The sequence below is a fragment of the Nilaparvata lugens genome, chromosome X, assembly GCF_014356525.2.
Source record: "Nilaparvata lugens isolate BPH chromosome X, ASM1435652v1, whole genome shotgun sequence".
NCBI classification, from domain to species: Eukaryota; Metazoa; Arthropoda; class Insecta; order Hemiptera; family Delphacidae; genus Nilaparvata; species Nilaparvata lugens.
Window position 1 is genome coordinate 37,120,637 of NC_052518.1, and position 19,373 is coordinate 37,140,009.

The 19,373-nt window shown below is 35.3% G+C and overlaps 1 protein-coding gene across 1 annotated transcript in view; it reads right to left on the reverse strand.

Annotated features, from left to right (window-relative positions):
- Positions 1–1,554: 1,554 nt before the first annotated feature.
- Positions 1,555–19,373, reverse strand: part of LOC120354999 (dynein heavy chain 7, axonemal-like) — a 714,404-nt gene continuing 696,585 nt past the window's right edge. Inside the window, exons 23-25 of the mRNA XM_039443223.1 lie at positions 3,430–3,590; positions 1,914–2,048; positions 1,555–1,727 (exon numbers count right to left, since the gene is read on the reverse strand). Of these exons, the coding sequence (XP_039299157.1) occupies positions 1,626–1,727; positions 1,914–2,048; positions 3,430–3,590 (398 nt within the window). The 3' untranslated portion in view covers positions 1,555–1,625. The remainder of the gene's footprint in view (positions 1,728–1,913; positions 2,049–3,429; positions 3,591–19,373) is intronic.

Here is a 19,373-nt window from a genome sequence, read left to right on the forward strand (position 1 = left end):
CCATCGTAGTATAATCTCATTTCTCATTCAAGATTGAAAGTTTCTTATGGAATATAAGTGGAATGAATTGTATTGATAGATCATATCAATTTAGTTGTGACAACTTTCAATGTTTCTATTCAATCTACAATATTGTAAAGATCCCCTTCTCCAACTTTCAACACACGTAAAATTTGCATCATTTTTTATCACGCAGCAATATTTGATATCTACAACAATATAATCTTCACGTGAAGGGGGGAGTCTCCTTTTATTGTTAACAGTTCCTCGTTTTGTGTGTTCAATAACTGGTTCAATCCGTTCAACTAGATTTTCTCACCGCTTTATATAGTCTTATCTTGAATTAATATATTGTAATGAACTGAATGTGTTCATTTTTGTACAGTATTTCCTTCAAAAAGCCCGAGAGATTTCAAAAGATGCTACTTGCATTGTTTCACGGAAATTGTATTTGATTAAATTGCTATTTGAATATACGTTGTTTAAACAATCATTTTCTTATTCTATATAACACAAATATAGAATGATTGGTTCGAGGGAGAAAAATGATGTCTCAATGAATTGTAATAGTATATTTCGCATCTAGGGCCGAAAATGAGACTTTTCTGGCTCGAAATCGGTTTTCAAGTCCGAGGCCGTAGGCCGAGGACTAGAAAAGATTGAGAGCCGGAAAAACATTTTTGCCCATGGTGAGAATGTTATTTTTCGCCACACAGAAAAATAAACAGTATATATATATATATATATATATATATATATATATATATATATATATATATATATATATATATATTATATATATATATATGAGAATAATTGTCCATTATAAGCAATTCCGAAAGCAAAAGTGGAAGGTCATAGCTCTAGCAAATCTGAGGTAATCTGAATATCAAGAAATTTTCCAAGTATTTTTATTTTTTATTCTGATTAGTCTAAAAGATTATGTTCAATAATTATGTAAGAGGTTGAGTTTATACTTTTTATTCTTCCAAATGACAATAAAATGATATTATTATAAATGTTTTAATTGTTGAATGATAAACACAAATAATGAAAAATTTTTGATCAGCTCTTTTAGCACACTTGAAATTTGGCCAATCTGAATGTCAACGGAAGTTTAGGTTAGAAGTTCAATCCTACTCTGAAAATCGAATTTTTTAATAGTTTATAATATTCATCTTATCTGTATTTTATTCATACAAATAAAATGATAGTATATTATTGCAGAATACTTTATTGAATTCTAGAAGCATAGAATGATTCCGTTTATCCACCATGTTCCGTGATAAACGCTGTAACTAGGAGGTTTGAGGTTAGATTCTATTATACTCTGAAAATTGAATTTGAATAGTTTATAATATCTCATTTGTATTTCATTCATCCAAATAAAATGATAGTATCTTATTGCAAAAACTTTATTCAATTCTAGAAGCATAAAATGATTCCGTTTCATAAACTATTTTGTAAACACGTTCACATCAAATCAGAATCAGCTGACTTCAAGGTTATTTTACAGCCCTAGGGCCGTAAAAATTTTACCGGCCTGGTCAGAAAACAATCACTTTCAGCCTCCATATGACGCACGTAAACCAGCTCATTACATCCAAGTGGGGCGAAATAGATTTTTATACCTTGGCAACTGCGTCGTACATATCCATAGCTATAACCCATTTGCAGAGACCTTCAGCGGCGCTCGATGCCTTTGCTACAATGTGAGGTTTGAAGTCCTGAAAAAATGCGAATTACTTTTAAAGAATCACTTGAACTGGAATATTATGTTGGAATAAAGTACAAGGACCTTTCAAAATGTGTTTGTAAATTTGTCTTCATGAAACAAAAAATGTAAAATTAAGTTTTACTGGTATCAAAGTTTAAAATTTTGGATTATTATCTCTATGATTGAAGCGTCTCACCTTGTTTGGAATGTACTGTTTTCTGATTGTTTGCATGATCAGAGGAGATATATTGTCTTTATCAAAATCTTTCAAGCCTTGTAGAAACCCCATATCTCCTAGCAGTCTCTTGCTTGGTCCCCAATAGTCCAGTTTCTGTAACATGAGGAATTTCTGAATATATATTGAAGGAATACCATATCAAATGATAATATGTCAGCATTAAACTTACAGTTAAGATTGATAAGTCAAGTGAAAAAGCAACAGAAAACATTTTGTTTGTTGACATCCGTGCGCATGTGCGAGCAATATTTTCGCCCCAATCCGCTGGAATTGGTTCAACTGGTTAAAATTGACTTATGGACAGGGAAGTTAGAGACAGCAGGTTACTGGTACTGGTAGCCAGAGCTTCATTACGTGACTTTCCACTAATTTCCATTCAGACCGATGTTTTGTGAATGGAAATTTATGCAAATAAATTAACCGGACGCCAGTCACTTCGGTCACTTGCTGTCTCTACTCTCACCGTATAGGTGACTGGAATTAACTTTGGGACCAGGAATTTTGTAACCAACTAGGAAAAAGAGGAATTTTGGTACCAAGTCTGGGGTCTCTACCTGCGAGGTGACCATCAGATAATAGTTGGGCCTTTCGATAGGTTCACACGTTTCTATTACTGAACGAAAACCATTCATAGATTCATTTCTAGAAATAGTTCTGTGAACTGAGTAGATAAACAATTTATTTTTATCACAGACATCTTCAAAAGTCTTCTTTCCCAACATATAGATCTAGGTTCCTCCAACTAATAAGTGGAGAATTGAGTAATTAACTAAGGCTAATTTTATGTGTTTAAAGCCTTCGTGTTAAAGAAAAATGTCCTACTACCTGTTGGAGACACCTGATTCTACCTGCCAAGACCAATCCTATTTCATGTTGGACTCCTTTAGTTCCAAAAAGAATAGTTGGTTCCAAAGTTCCTAGCACCCCACAGTATGGTGCTCAAAGGACACGGGGCTTCTTATATACGTACAATACCTCCACGTGTACCCTTATGAGCTAATGTCATACCATTTTTTACTTTGTGGCTATTTCTAGGATCGAATGTACAAGTCTTCGCTACATACTGAAACAATGTATTACTCAAAACATATTTATTAATGTTTGAAAAGAACTAGACTATGGACTCGATTTGTGCCGTTTAACAAATAATGGTTGTCATATTGAGCATTTATACGGTTCTTGATAAAACTGTTTGAGTTGTTTTCTCATTGACACAATATAATAATATTCATTTTTGTAGGTAACAGCGTATTGTAATAAATATCATACTAGTATACAACTATACATCATTTTATTTTCTCATTATCAGCCTAATATTGTGTTATAACCATTATATATTGACAGGATACTTCTCTTTAATACGCTGAGAACCTTTCAGTGTGGAGCACATGTTTTAGAATAACTATTATTTATGGAACAGCTAAGTAATTGTTCCAAAGATGACATCAATGTTTTCAATGAGGGGGAACTTTACCTTTCTCCCAGGATTCTGAGCATCAGGAACTCGATCGGGTTTAATATCTTTCATGACACACACTGCTGCCATTACAAGTTTCACAGTATCTGGTGGATTTTTCATCGATTTTACTAGTGTAATATCAGTTGGTTTGAGCGTATTCAAAGCAGCAACCGCCTCTGAGTGAAAGTTTGAGAAAAAAAATTAATATTGTTTTACATACAAACTGTGATATATATTATATAATTTTCTATCGAGTCCAAATCTGAGAAATTGACAATTTATCAATCAATTGTATGAATTTTCTGTTAGGAGAGATTCAATGTTTGTCCGAATAATAAAGTACCGTAATCCAGATGTTTGGGCGTATTAAGGTTCAAACAGACTTACACTCTGCTCTGCAAACGAACGTTACACGAGCAGATCGCAAGATGATCGCAGGTCGAGCAAGAGCAAGATCAGTAACGATATCTGTTTTAGCTTATAAAATAATCAAAATTAATAATTAATTATTTAATTATCAAAATTGAATAATATAAAGTTATGATAACACTTTTAATAATAGGTACCATCATATTAAAATTTTGAAGAAAGAGGCCGAACTCCCAAACCAAGCCTTTCAGCTTTCAAAACATTGACAGACAGAACCTTTTTTGTAATAACAACATAGATGCAATAAACATAATATTTATTATCAATTTTTTATAATCAAACTTATTAGACATAATTCTTCATCAGCAGGCTACCCAGCAATCCTTGTCAGAATATTTTATTCAGAAATGGAAAGAAAAATGAAAATCTCTTCACTCTTCTTGAATATTTAATCACATCATGTTTCGGACATTGATGCCATTTTCAAGTGATATAGAGTAAATAAAGTATTTTATTTAGTTTTGTCACCCGATCAGCTGGGTTGAACATTTCACAATTGTGAGGTTAGTTCACTGTTGTAGCATAAATAAGTCAACAATAAGAAAATCTTGCTAACATATTGCAAACCTCTCGCGTACCATCTATCGTTATACGTTCATGATCGGAGCGTGTCCGTAGCGCGCATATCTGTACGCGCCTTTACAAGCAAGATGGAACTGAGAACTATACTACTAAGTTGTTATTTGAATTGGTAGCAATATCAGCATTACAATTACGATTTAATATTTGAAACGGGAGATGAAACTGTGGAAACCAGGGGCACAGATCTGCTGAGACTTTAAATAGCTTTCATTCTTTCTTGGAAGGCTGTGCTGGTGAATTAGCTGTGAGGGAAAGCTGCAATGTTTCCGACCTATCCATGAACATAAATAAATACGGTGAACAAACATTATAATTTATTCTCGTTAACAAGATTTGGAGATAGATTTTCAAAATATGAAATATATCTTTTTGATCATTTTTTGATAGTTACTCATTAAAATCTCAGTCATTTTAGCAGCGTTGCATTTATGCTGCAGTTGTCTGAACGATGGGTGTTAGGTGCTGTCAGTTGTCGATGATGAGTGACGGTTGTTAGGGCTTCGTCTAATAACATCAGACCAACGCCTGTTCAATTTCAACTCCTCAACAGTACACTGATTTTTTCAGTTTAGAATGATCAGAAATGCATTCAAATATCACATATGAGGTAATAAATTGGATCATTATCATTCAACGAGAATCCTAATTAAATGCTGTGAATCACCCCGAAGACTTCTGCTAAATCACCCCGAGGACTTCTGCTACTGCAAATATTGACAACAGGGTTAACAGCTAGATGGAAATTCGATGAGAGCCACTATCCAAAAATTATTAGCCAGCCCGGGAATCGAACCCGGTACCTCCTAATTTCCAGTCATGAATGCTTACCCTCACACTAAACCAATCTTTGGCAATATATTTTTTCTTGGATTGTAGCTCTAATCGAATTTATCCATCTAGCTGTTAACCCTATTGTCAATATTTGCAGTAGCAGAAGTTTTCGGAATGATTTACAACCTTTAATTAGGATTTTCGTTCAAAAATAAGTTTTGGTGTGATGTGAGCAGACGCAGCACCCGATATCGACTTACTTAAACGTTTCCAAATAATGCTATACTGCGTACAAAACTATTTTTGACTTGGGAGGGACATGCGCAACAGAGAAGGCATACAGCAGTAGGGGTACAACTGCGGCGATGTTTCCGTTCTGAACCGGCTAGCGTTCTCTAATTTCAATTGAGTATTTAAGCGCTCATGTTGAACTCACAAAGTTTCCTCTCTGAAAGCATTGGGTCAACTGAGTCTAATCGACAAATTGGCAACTGCACTTCTACCTATGACTATATCCATCACAGTAATTGGCAGATCTTCCTCCATTTCTCTACGCCGCATTTCTCCAAGCCAAAAGTAACAGAGTATTAATACATAATACTAGTACTATGAGGTCAAAATGGCTGGCTAAGAATTGAGTAAGTCTAACAATGAAATATGACCAAAAATTATGTCTGGTTGCTAGTGCATTGGTCTTAGATCCAGATCTTGTAAACGATCGTTGTCAGCTTCACGGTTAGATCGGAAACTTTCAAATCTGTTCTCGTATGTATAAAAAAAATTGTGCTAGCAATACAGAACGTCAAAATATAACAAATATGATAATCTGCCAGCCACGAGAGAAATGCTTCATAGAAAATGTTTCAAGTTCACAACAGGACATGTTCATTTCTTTTGGATATCAAACTTGATTGCAATTGCAGTGTTTGACGATTGCAGTAGCAATCTATTGCATTTATGTCCTCCAAGAATCACTTTTTTACTATTGTAATTGCAATATTATCTGTGAATTCTCGTGCAATAAATTGAGTTGAAATAATCGAATACTGGTTATTCTTCTCTTTGAAAAACTCAGTCACTAATACTATGCGTTATTACTCTAATAAGAAATGGAATGGAAAAATAGCAAAGGAGTGTCTGAGTAGTCACTAGTATATACATTTGTGCTTGCAATATATATTGTTGTTCTGATTTTTTAAATACTATTTGGATACATGAAAGAGGTCCTGAACCAATTTTTCATGCAACATTTCCTTGTGCTAGATACAGAGTGGCCCAAAAATCTCGTATATTCGGTTGATTTTCAGGTTTTCAGCTATTTCTGCCAAATCCAGTAGGCTAATCGGACAGAAAACAGTGCTTCCATCTTTTTTTAGATTATAAAATAATAAATGGAATGAGATGATCCAGAACTGTTCATCTCCAATGAATACTAAGTTATGGTTTTCCAATAATGTGCAAAATTCTAAGAGAAAATCAACTTTGATGAATTTTAGTTTTTGATCAATACCTTCTGATTGTTTCCATTCATATGTATAATTCAAAATCCATCTGGGCGTAATTTTGTGCTCCACAATCTGTGAACAGGTGGAGCGCTCTATCACATATAGATTCCTAGGTACACCTGACAACGATGCTCCTTGTGTTTTGAAAAACACCCAATTTTTAGCTTTAATCATCATCACCAACTAAATTGCCTTCACAGTGATATTTCACTCGATGATATAGGTTCATGAGATTATGTTGTATGAGTATCACCCGTTAAATGCACTTCATTTCAGTATTTCCTTGTGGAGAGGCGCACATAAGGACACCTTGAGAATCAATATTCTAAACACATAGCTTTCACATAATGCTCGGATCGGGTCCATATCACAGAGACAAGTAGTGTTTTTGAACGATATTAGTGTTACAGAGACAAGTTTCAAAGGAACAAGTATTTTTATAAATGGCAGTCTCACAGGAACAAGCTCCCACAGATACAAGGTGAGTCTCACGGAGACAAGGTGAGTCTCACAGAGACAAGGTGATTCTCACAGATACAAGGTGAGTCTCACAGAGACAAGGTCAGTCTCACAGAGACAAGGTCAGTCTCACTGGAACAAGTAGTGTCACTGGAACAAGAAGAGGGGTAGAGTCCCATTCGAACAAGTGGAGTGTCACAGAGACAAGGTCAGTCTCACAGGAACAAGGTTGGTGTGGTGTGTTGCCTACACATGAAGATGAAGGCATTCCATTTGCTCTAATAAATTTGATGTCATCTGTTTTTTAATATATATAGGGCCTACATATATATTATGGTGACATGAATAGAATAGAATGACTGCCTTTATTTTTCTTAGAAAGCGAAGTTAGGGCGCAGTCGACCCCCTCTTACACTCAACTCTCTATCAAGTATTATAACAATACAAAAAAATACAAATAATATGATTAAAAACAAACAATAGTTGAGTTATCTACTTATTAAAAATAATAAAAAATATTAAATTATTGAAAAGAAGGAGAAAAAAATGACTTTGAAAAAATACATAACAATGCTGAATAATAGTATTTTCTGATACTTCATCACTCTAGTAAAAAATAAGACACTACAGAATACAATACAGTAGGCCTACATAGCAACTGAAGTGTTTGCTATACATTTCATTTCCTACTTATTATCACTATGTAAATCTCGAAGTGGATAAGTAAATAACATTATGATTTATTTAAATAGTAAAATGGAATCTTCCTTCAATCAATAAACAATGTGACAAACAACGCTCCTTCAATCCACGTGACATACATTATATAAATATATGATTTACATATGTAAATAATGTGGTGACATCATTATTTGATGCCAGCTTTAAACGTTTCTTCTGTGGATGAAAAATGATGAATTTAGTGGACTGTTTAGTGTATCCTAGACATTTAGATTCAAATCTACATGACAATTGATTCCCCTTTTCATCCAGGATATTTTTGGTTTCTTAAAATTTCGATTTATTGACCGAGCGAAGTGAGTTCTAAGATTCAAGTCGATGGCTTTGCATTTCTCTTCATGTTTATATGTTCCGCAATTACAGCGAAACGGAGCAATAGATTACCATGCAATTTAACAGGCAGGGGTGCCCAGCCCCCCCAAGGCCAATGGCGCATGCCCCCCCCTATTCAAGTGTAATGCCCCCCCCCAATCCATGTGTACTGACCCCCCCACCAATTCAAGTGTAATGCCCCCCCAATCCATGTGTACTGACCCCCCCCCCAAAGTACCCCAACTCCCAACTCTTTAGTATTTAACATTAGTCAGTGTATGACAATAAAATTCACATCTTAAGGGGCATGTCTAGGAAGGCTGTTCAAAAAGTGTAGTACTAGGTAAATTTAACTGATGAGATTGGGAACGGAGTGAAAAAGCATGCTGGCTCACAAACATTGGTCTTCATAGCTCTACTCTCTCTCAATCGATGCGCTCTCTCACACATCAGTCTTCTCTTCCTAGAAAAGTCCATTATTATTATTATTATACACTGCATTGTCTACTCATTCTGCGGCTGTTCTAAGTTCTAACATGACTGATCTGCTTTTGAGTAGCCTGGCTATAGATTGTATTCTATTGCTTCAACAGTGTTATCAAAGAACACTTCATTTAACTAATTCTTCTAAATCGACATACAAGTTCATTAATCTATGAGTGCACTATATTATATAGATACAGTAAGTGCTGAAGGCTGTTAATAAAATGGTTCATGCATAGACAAATAAAAATCATGATTCTTCATTCTTGAGATTTGAATATATCTATTTTACTATCAATCTATCAAAATTGAAAATTGTTTGTTTTATTCTAATCTATACTCTCAGATTGTGATTTGGTGTAGAAAATTGAAATGGACATAACCTATGTATAATATTTGCGCAATTTGAAACTGAATTGAGAAATTGAAAAAGTTTTGGGCAATAACCTGTTTTTTCTTTTCCGATCATCGTATTGTTTGTGCTAACCTAATAAATAAATAAATAATTAACAAGGCACAAGAATTCAAATCATACAACAACGCTTCATCTGCAACCAAATAAATCTTATAACTAACATAATAGGACAAAGTATATTTATATATAAAATAAGTATATTTATATGAGCTGGATAGGCCTACAACTGACTCTTCATTCTTGAGATTTGAATATATTAATTTTGATTCTAGATAGGAATTAATTTTTCCAGTAATAATATTGTTTGGAGTACAGGATCAAATATTTCAATGTATTTATGTATATTATCAGGGAAAATCACAAACAAAAAATGATTCCAATAATATAATAAATCAAATCTAATCGAATTGGTTTTTATTATCCATGATAACATGAAACAGCTGTTATATAGCTAACGTGTAAAACTTGATCTCTCCAAAACTAAATTTTTCCCGGGTAGTATCATGTAAATTTCTTGGGTTGAATAGGCGATGTAAGTGATGACGTAATCCGTTGCTACGCCGCCATTTTGGTTTCTAAACAAACCGTTGCTATGGAGAGAGAGCATGTTATTCAAATGGGTCTAAAACATCACCTTACATTTACGAGTATATCAATGAAATAATAGATTTCTAAGAGTTAAGAATATTTTTTTCAAGTTCTACACACTCAAATCATTAACTCTCAGTATTGATTCAGATCAAATAAATTTTTTTGGGACAGCCAAAGCAGAAAGTCTCAGGAAGTAGAGCTTATAGTACCATGTCTGTAGTCTGCTATGGATACCTACCTATAGAGAAAGTTGAAGTGCAATTTGAATTATTACCTAGAATTTCATTAGATTGTTATAAAGTTGTAATTTAGAAATTCATATGAATATATTCTGTTTTCCTATTGTTTAGTGTAACTGTTAGAGTAGACTAAAGCTTAAATATATAGGTTAGGTGTTTTGGTTTTGCCTAGGTACTTACTTATAAGTTTGGTGTTGAGGTTTTCTGAAGTATATCATTGTTTTCAATTTACGCGAAATAGTGAGATATTGAATGAACTGAACACAGTAAAAAGATGTAGATGCTGTGACCACTAATCATGTTGTATACCTACTTCCTACATTCTAACTAACCGGTGATGATGTTTACAAGAATTTGAAAGGGGTAAGTGAACATGTAAAGTAAAGCAAATAATTATGTATTTTATGTGCTACATTCACTGTAAACATAATTGTATTTGAATTATTGTATTAATAATTTCACTTATGTAGTTATTTTAGATAAATTTGATTTTTATTAACAATTACACAACCTAAAAATGTAGTACAGAACTTATAGAGGCGAGCTAGACCTTGGGATTTTCAGGAAATCTAAAAAAAATGGTATGTAGCCTACCTTTTCACTGTAATGTTTACAGTCAGGAACAAAGAAAATGTTCTTTTGCTTCAAACCATTTTTATTTGTCATCGAAATTAGATTGTATAAATTTTCAAATAAACATTTCTAATGTGAAACAGCAGACTGTAAAACTTCCAGCATATGCTGTGAAAGTAAACTTATTTTGAAAACAAAATAATAATTAAAAATTTCTTGTAAGAATTCATGTGGCACTTTAATTTTCTCTTCAACAAGGCTCACCATAGCAGCCTACATACATAGTACTATGCACTACTTCCTGAGACTTTCTGCTTTGGCTGTCCCAAAAAAATTTATTCGATCTGAATAAATACTAGAAATTGATGATTTGAGTGTGTAGAACTTGAAAAAAATATTCTCAACTCTTAGAAATTTATTATTTCATTGATATACTCGTAAATGTAAGGTGATGTTTTAGTCCCATTTGAATAACATGCTCTCACTCCATAGCAACGGTTTGTTTAGAGACTAAGATGGCGTCGTAGCAACTGCTTACGTCACACTTACATCGCCCATTTGAATTGCCATGCATGGCCGAACATGGATAATGAAGAATTCGATGAGAGAAGAATGAACCATGTCTCCCAAATCGCTCTACAAATGGAATATAGTACAGATTTCATGTGATATTGTAATGAAATGGGAATAAATAATATTATGGATGTCAAACTACTGTATAAGCAAATAGAATAATAGAGCATATATGAATATAGTATATAACATAAAACACAATAACACAGACAAGAAGATGGGCAATATCTCATTGAACAAAAACAATCAATTGTTTTGATGACCGAAAACCAGTTCTCCGGTTGTGTGTGAGTGTGTGTACTCACAATCATAGCAGTTTGGGACTGTGTTAGTGAGTTCGACCACACTTTTTCGAAAGGCTAGTACGGAATTGAAGCTTTCTCGATTCAGAGTACTTTGCAGGTACTCCGTTCTAGCGTGTTTCAGCCCTTTTTCCGAATTATAACATTTCTCTTAAGGTGCTTACAGATATACGCGCCGCGAACATGAGCAATTCACTTTTAATCAGCTGATGCCAAGCTTTTTATATCTGTATTTTACCGTTTCTGTAAAAATACAGATATAATCAGCTGATTGAAAGTGAATTGCTCATGTTCGCGGCGCGTATATCTGTATGCACCTCTACATTCTAATCTTCCGAAGGACATTATTTACCTTTGGTCTTGTGAGGAATTCTTTCTGTTTTCATAATATTGTAAAAATATATACCATCGTTTCTTATCTCTTTAAAATAGAAATAAAGTATTTTTTTGATATTATTTTTGAGACTAGCAGTGCACCCGTTCTTGTCGGGGAGGACTAGAAAGAACTTCATTACATCAGGAAAAACTACATGACACATATTTTAATAGGATATTAAAATATTAGTAAGGGAGGCTTTGCTTTTTGAATGTTAAGGTTACTTATAAAAAGTTGAATAATAATATCATTGATAATTCTTTATTGCAAAAGAATATAACATAGCAATCTTGGTAAACATTGATACAAATTTGGAACGATTTTATTCATACAATATATAATGTCGGCAAGTTTAGGTATTCTAAATCCTATACTATTAAACGAGCAATTTCTGTTTAGATGTTTTGATGTTTAAATTTTTAGATGTTTATATGTTTGTATTTCACCGGATCTCGAAAACGGCTCTAACGATTCTCACGAAAGTCAGAACATAGTAGGTTTATAATATGAAAATTCGATTACACCAGGTCTCATCCCTGGGGAAACTCGCTGAAGGACATTAAAAGAATTTATTCATCCTTGGAAAAACAGCTGATAATTTCGGCGTCTGTTGATGATGGAAGTGAGTGAGCGAGTGCATGTGTGTGGGACTGAGACAAAATTATGACTCAGCTGTTGAACTTTTGTACATAATTCAATCAGGTACTTAGTGACAGTTGTACAAAAGCCGGTTAAATTTTAATCCTGATTAATTCCAGTAGAACCAATCAGATAAGCTATCTTTTTGAGAAGTCAAACAAAATGTATCTTTAAATGGTTTGGTTTATGGAATAAAGATATCATCTGAACAAGTACATTTTGTAAATTCTATCCATTAATACCAAATATCTGGGCACCGAGCTTTGCTCGTTATTTATTCATTGATAAACAGATTTATTTCATTGATAATCATTTCTTCAAAATGATTGGGGAAGTACTAACAGGCACAGCCCAAAACTGTTACTTCCCCGAATTTTGATTTATTCACTACGAAAAATATATTTCATCTGTGATTTATTCACAGACGAAATCATCATCTGTTTTTCCAAGGATGAATTATCCTTTTCATGTCCTTCAGGGAGTATTCTCAGGGATGAGACCTAGTGCAATCGAATTTTGATATCATAAACCTACTAAATTCTGAATTTCGTGGACATCGTTAGAGCCATTTCCGAGATCGTTGAACATAAGTAACCAGATAGCCAGATAACCAGATATAGAAATAGAAAAATATAAACAGATGTACATAAATTGCTCGCTATTATAATAGGATAACAACTTATAGTCGAGTCAAATGGTCGTTTTTCAGGAAACAGCCCCGAAATAATTTTTTTTGATGGTCCTATATATATTTTGGGGCGCTGAACTCTAATCTGAAATTTGCTGACACACCAGAAGGCGACTTCACCCCAAAATTTTGGATTTTTTTAAGTTTTCCATTTAATCTCGAGAACCTTGAATTTTTCGAGAAAAAGCATTCTCTATATAATATTAAAGATAATAAATTTCCAATGAATTAAGTGGTCGCGCAGGACTACTTTTTGTATTTCATATCTGAAGTGTTCCACAAGATACGCAACTTTGAATGTGCGAGAAATTTGTGATATTTTCCCCATTCTCACAGTCTGGCATATGCAACGTTGCGTATCTTGTGGAACACTACAGATGCAAAATCCAAAAAGTGGTCGAGGTTGTGATGACTTTTCTCCTCTTTTCACTCCCATGAAGTAAACTTCTGTTTTCAATACCGTTCAAAAGTTACAGCCAATTGAATGATGATCTTTATTTTCTCATTTTTCTTGCGATTTTACTGTTATTGAAGAGTCTCTAAAATGAGTACAATGCATGATAGAAACTTGCGATTGGTCTTAAATGAGAGAAAATTTCATGCTCTATAAGCTGAGTTGCCCTAAATTGATCTTACATTACTGTTTATATCGAAAAACTGGCGAGACTGTGAAAATGAGAAAAATATCGCATATTTCTTGCAACAGCAAGGAAACTCAAACACAGGACCATTAAAAATTAAAAATGAAGCAAAGGAAATCAGAATAATAGTGGATGATGAAGTTATAATATTTATTTTTGTCAAAGATTTACCTTCAAACTCATAGGCTTAAAATTACTAAAATTCCTGCATACAAAATATTATCAATTGTGCTTATGCTTTATATTGAGTTACACTTATAGCAAAATATAAAATTGTAAAGATGGGAAAAATTAACTACATTAGGATATCTCTATTTAATACCTTGATTTTTTAATCATAATTCAAAATGTTGACATAAAATATACAAAAAATCATGCCCCCCCCGCCCCCCCCACCCCCAAAAATGTTGATGGCGCAAATTGCGCCATGCCCCCCCCTTTTGGGCACCCCTGTTAATAACAGGTATATTTCTTTTTAAATTGTGCCTCGACGTATATACAAGGTTTTTTCGGGAATTTTGCATTTCAAGGTTAATACAATAGGTAAGTCTCCTTCGAACGCCAATATTACAGTAAAAATCAGAATAGAATCATCCATAATAATTCAGTTGTTGAGTGGATTTTTCATTGCATCCAATAACGCATGCAATTAATATATCAATGTAACTTAGTAAAAAAATCAGCTGTCGTGTTGACTATTCATTGCATGCAATGATGCATGCAATTAATAATGGAAAGAAAACATAGTATTTTCTCTCGATTTTTATCTGCTTCCAACTCGGGCTAACCTGTTGCCAGTGTGTTGAAGGAGATTAGCTTTTCATGTTAGCATATTTTTGATACCCAACAGCCATTAGCCGTTTTCACACCGACATCTTGCTGACACAACATACAAACAGGATTTACTCTTATGGACAGTATGAGACGAGGCTGTGTTTTATAACTGCGCAAGGTCGACTGTTCATAGAACTACTAGTCCATGATTGAAATGTCGTTTTACCAAAATCATCAAATATTCAATAATTCAATACAATGATACATGTACAAATGTAAAGCTGACTAGCATCGAGGTAGAATCAATTTAATGTTAAATAATTTGAAATATATTTCAAGTTGTTAGGCTTCATTTATTCATTGAACACCTATTTTATCATTGTGGGTTATCAGAACCTATTAGAATTATGAATATTATTCTTCTGTGTCAAAAAAGAGCGTTGCATGCTATCTTTAATCTGGGCATGAGGGAGTCCTGTAAGCCTTTTATTCTTAGACAATGGTATATTGCCACTTCCATGTATTTACATTATGAATTGTTTAATATTTGTAAAGCAAAGCTTTAATCTTTTCAATTTGAGGGGAAGCATTCATGAGCATAACACACGGACAGGTAGTTAGATTGATCTGGGGCGTGCTAGGCTTACCAAAACACAAAAAATGTACTGCTATTATAGGAGAGAAAATTTTCAACAGGTTATCACTGGAAGTACGGAATTATGACCTTGATAGTTTTAAGAGAGCAATAAAAGGATGGTTGAAGAATAAAGTTATTCAATCAAGAAAATGCTGTTCTGTAACTCTCATCCATAGTGTCACAAAGTGAAATTGTGACGAGAAAATAATTAATAATATTATTGAAAGATGCTCGGCTATCAGCAAAGCTAGCTGTCCGCGGAGATAAAGAGCCTCTGGCAGCGGCACAACTCCATCCCCTCTACTTTGGGAGAGTATATAAACGCCGGACAAGCCCCAGACCACAGCATTCCACTCCCAACCTTCCTCTCCTGCACCATTGGCTGCCATATGTCCATGACCTCCTGTCCTTGTATAGCGGCCCATTGGCTGCTGTACATCCCTGACCTCCTGTGCTTGTACAGCGGCCTGTTGGCTGCCGTAAGTCCCTGACCTCCTGTCATGGTACAGCGGCCCGTTGGCTGCCGTACATTCCTCTCCTCTCATCCACCCACAGCACAGCGGCCCATTGGCTGCCGTCCCTTTCCACCTGTCCTCCTGGGCACAACGGCCCGTTGGCTGCCATCCCTATCCTTTCATCCTCCCAGGGCACAGCGGCCCATTGGCTGCCATCCCTATCCTTCCATTCTCCCAAGTCACAGCGGCCCGTTGGCTGCTGTCCCTATCCTTCCATCCTCCCAGGGCACAGCGGCCTGTTGGCTGCCGTCCCTATCCTTCCATCCTCCCAAGGCACAGCAGCCCGTTGGCTGCCGTCCCAATCCTTCCATCCTCCCAGGGCACAGCAGCCTGTTGGCTACCGTCCCTATCCTTCCATCCTCCCAGGGCACAGCAGCCTGTTGGCTGCCGTCCCTATCCTTCCATACTCCCAGGGCACAGCGGCCAGTCGGCTGCCGTCCCTATCCTTCCATCCTCCCAGGTCACAGCGGCCTGTTGGCTGCCATTCCTATCCTTCCATCCTCCCAGGGCACAGTGGCCCGTTGGCTGCCATCCCTATCCTTCCATCCTCCCAGGGCACAGCGGTCCGTTGGCTGCCGTCCCTATCCTCCCATTCTCCCAGGGTACAGCGGCCCATTGGCTGTCATCCCTATCCTTCCATCCTCCCAGGGTACAGCGGCCCGTTGGCTGCCGTCCTTATCCTTCCATCCTCCCAGGGCACAGCGGCCCGTTGGCTGCTGTCTTTATCCTTCTATCCTCTCTGGGGACAGCGGCCCGTCGGCTGTCGTCCCTCCTGTCTATCCTTCCTCTTCCTACTCTTACTGGAGCGGAACCAAGGCCGTAAGGTGAATACAAAATTACCTCGAAGTGGTGTCATCAGAGAAGAGAGCGACCAGAAGCACCAGGAGGTGCTGTCCACGCCAGCTGAGGCACAAAGAAGGAAGAAGAGGAACTTCAACTTGCCTCCTTTCCCCGCCCACATTACGAATGAGCTAAGTCGACCAGGAGCAACACCTGGGTATAAATCACCCACCTCTGAAGCTACTCAGGGTGTACGTGATAATAGACAAAATATTTGAGTATGGTAACCTATTTGTATTTCAATCTGTAATGGAAATAAATATAATATAATCTGTTTTATAATATTCAGAGTGTTCTAAAAAAAGGTGCCCATAAGCCAATGGGTGATGCCTCACATCAAAAGAGGAGAAAAGTTCTCATTGACATACTGGTATGTCTGAAAATGCTTAGTTACCAAGTTATACAGAGTGAAAGATTATGTCTGAATTTCAGTTCTCCTACCCTACGGGTATTTGTTGGCTGTTAAATAATATGTTGAATTCAGCGTAATTTATGTAAAATGAACTGAGAAATTGAATAAAACCGTTTCCAGAAAAACTTGGTCCCGAAAAACTAGTTCCTTGTTTGAAGCAGATTTACTATGTTACATGTACAATCAAGACAAAATATTTTCTCACAGAAATTGAAGAACATCTAATTTAAAAGAGAAAGATGTAGGATAAGTCTATAAGAGACAAATGCAACCTTGAAAGAATGATTCTTAATTACATACAAAATGCATGAAAAATAGACAAAATCTGGTAAGCTCTCTATTTTTCATGCGTTTTGTATGTAATTAAGGATTATCTTTTCAAGGTTGCATTTGTCTATCATAGACTTATCCTACATCTTTCTCTTTGAAATTAGATGTTCTACAATTTTTGTGAGAAAATATTTTATGTTGATTGAACATGTAACATAGTAAATCTGCTTCAAAACAGGAACTTGTTTTTTGGGACCAAGTTTCGCTTATTTTGTTACATATCTTAAAAATTACTTTGGCTAACAGTCTGGAAACTGTTTTATTCAATTTCTCAGTTTATTTTACATAAAGTACACTGAATTCAGCATCTTAGTTGACAGCTAACAAATATCCGTAGGGCAAGAGAACTGAAATTCAGACGAAATCTTTCACTCTGTATAATTTGATATCTAAGAATTTCAGACCTATGTTAATTAGAACATTTTTCCTTCTTTTGATGTGAGGGATCACCCCCTGGCTTCTGGGAACCTTTTCCCAGAACAACCTGTTTAACGTTCACTTGTATTTTGGACCTATGTTAATTAAAACTTTTTTTCTTCTTTTGATGTGAGGAATCACCCCCTGGCTTCTGGGCACCTTTCTCCAGAACAACCTGTATAACGTTCACTTGTATACAAAGTATCAATGTTATGTTATTGTATCCTTGAGAAGTGACTTTTGTCAATGCAATTATTTTGTTTGCGACATTCTTGATTCTTGAAATAATTTGATGGATGATCAACTGGTACTGTATAATCTAATAATAAAATATTGTTGGCATCGTCGCCAGGCTTGGTAGCCCAGTCAATGAGGGTCCAAAAAAGCAGTTTCGATCCGAAAATTAAATAAAAGCTGAGTTTCCCACCATCGATAGAACCCTCCCAGAGGGTCATTCTCCCGAAAGTCCCAAGAAATCCCCTTGGAGCTTTCCGCCCCAACCCCCCAAAACATGAAAAATGCAGGTAAACTCGGGAATTCAATTATCTATGTACCCATCGATTGGAAACAGTTCTATTATATGACATTTGATTTGTTACATTATGGACTAAAATATATGTCATATTCATTTTTTCAATAAAATTAACAGTTTTCTTGATAAAATAATATATATGTAAAAATTTAGGGGGTTTGCGATTTGATTTTTTTGTTTTCTTCGATTAACTTCAAAGCAAGTAGTTTTGAAGAGAAAAGAGCCGAGTAATTAATGTAGCCACTCTCATTGCAAATCCATTGATGTATATTGTTATGTATTTGCGATTCAATTTGACGCTGTGGAAGGGGAAACAGTCGACGCGGAACGGCGCGGCTGACTCTCTTCGCCATGGTCAACAGCAAACTGGAAATCAATTATCTCTGTAACCATTAATCGGAAAAAAATCTATCATATGTCATTCGATTCGTTACATTATGGACTAAAATATCAGTCAGATTCATTTCCTCAATGAAAAAATTCGTTTCCTTGATAAAATAATATATATGTAAAAATTTAGGGGTTTTTCGATTTGATTTTTGTTTTCTCTGATTAACTTCGAAGCAAATAATCTAAAGAGAATTAGACAAATAATTAATGTAGCCACATTCATTGCGAATCCATTGATGTATATTGTTATTTATTTGCGATTCGATTTGACGCTGTGGAAGGGGAAACAGTCGACGCGGTACAGCGTGGCTGACTCTCTTCACCATAGTAAACAGTAAAATACAGTAGTAGGCCTACTGCTTTCTAAGTTGCATCTTATTCACACTATGGCGCTCGAAACAATCAATTTTGTGTATTGTTTTAACATGCGATGAAACTAATTTTTCACATTTTAATTCTCAAAATTCTCTAAAATCATTTTGTTATATATGTGCTAAATCATGCATTCTATGACAGACAAAGATATTGTTTGCAACCGATAAAATATTCATACTATTACATGATATGATACATATTTAAAATATGTGTGATGATAATTCTATGCTAAAATTTATCATAAGTTATGAATGTCAAAAACTGAGATAAATCATAGATTAGTCTACAATAGTGTTAACAGTGGCAATTTCCTGAAAAATCATAGCGTGCAGTGTTTGCTGTTTTCTACAGTTAATACTCTCCAAGCCAGGTTGATAATATACCTTCAGTTTAGCCAAATATATATGACGGCTGAGGC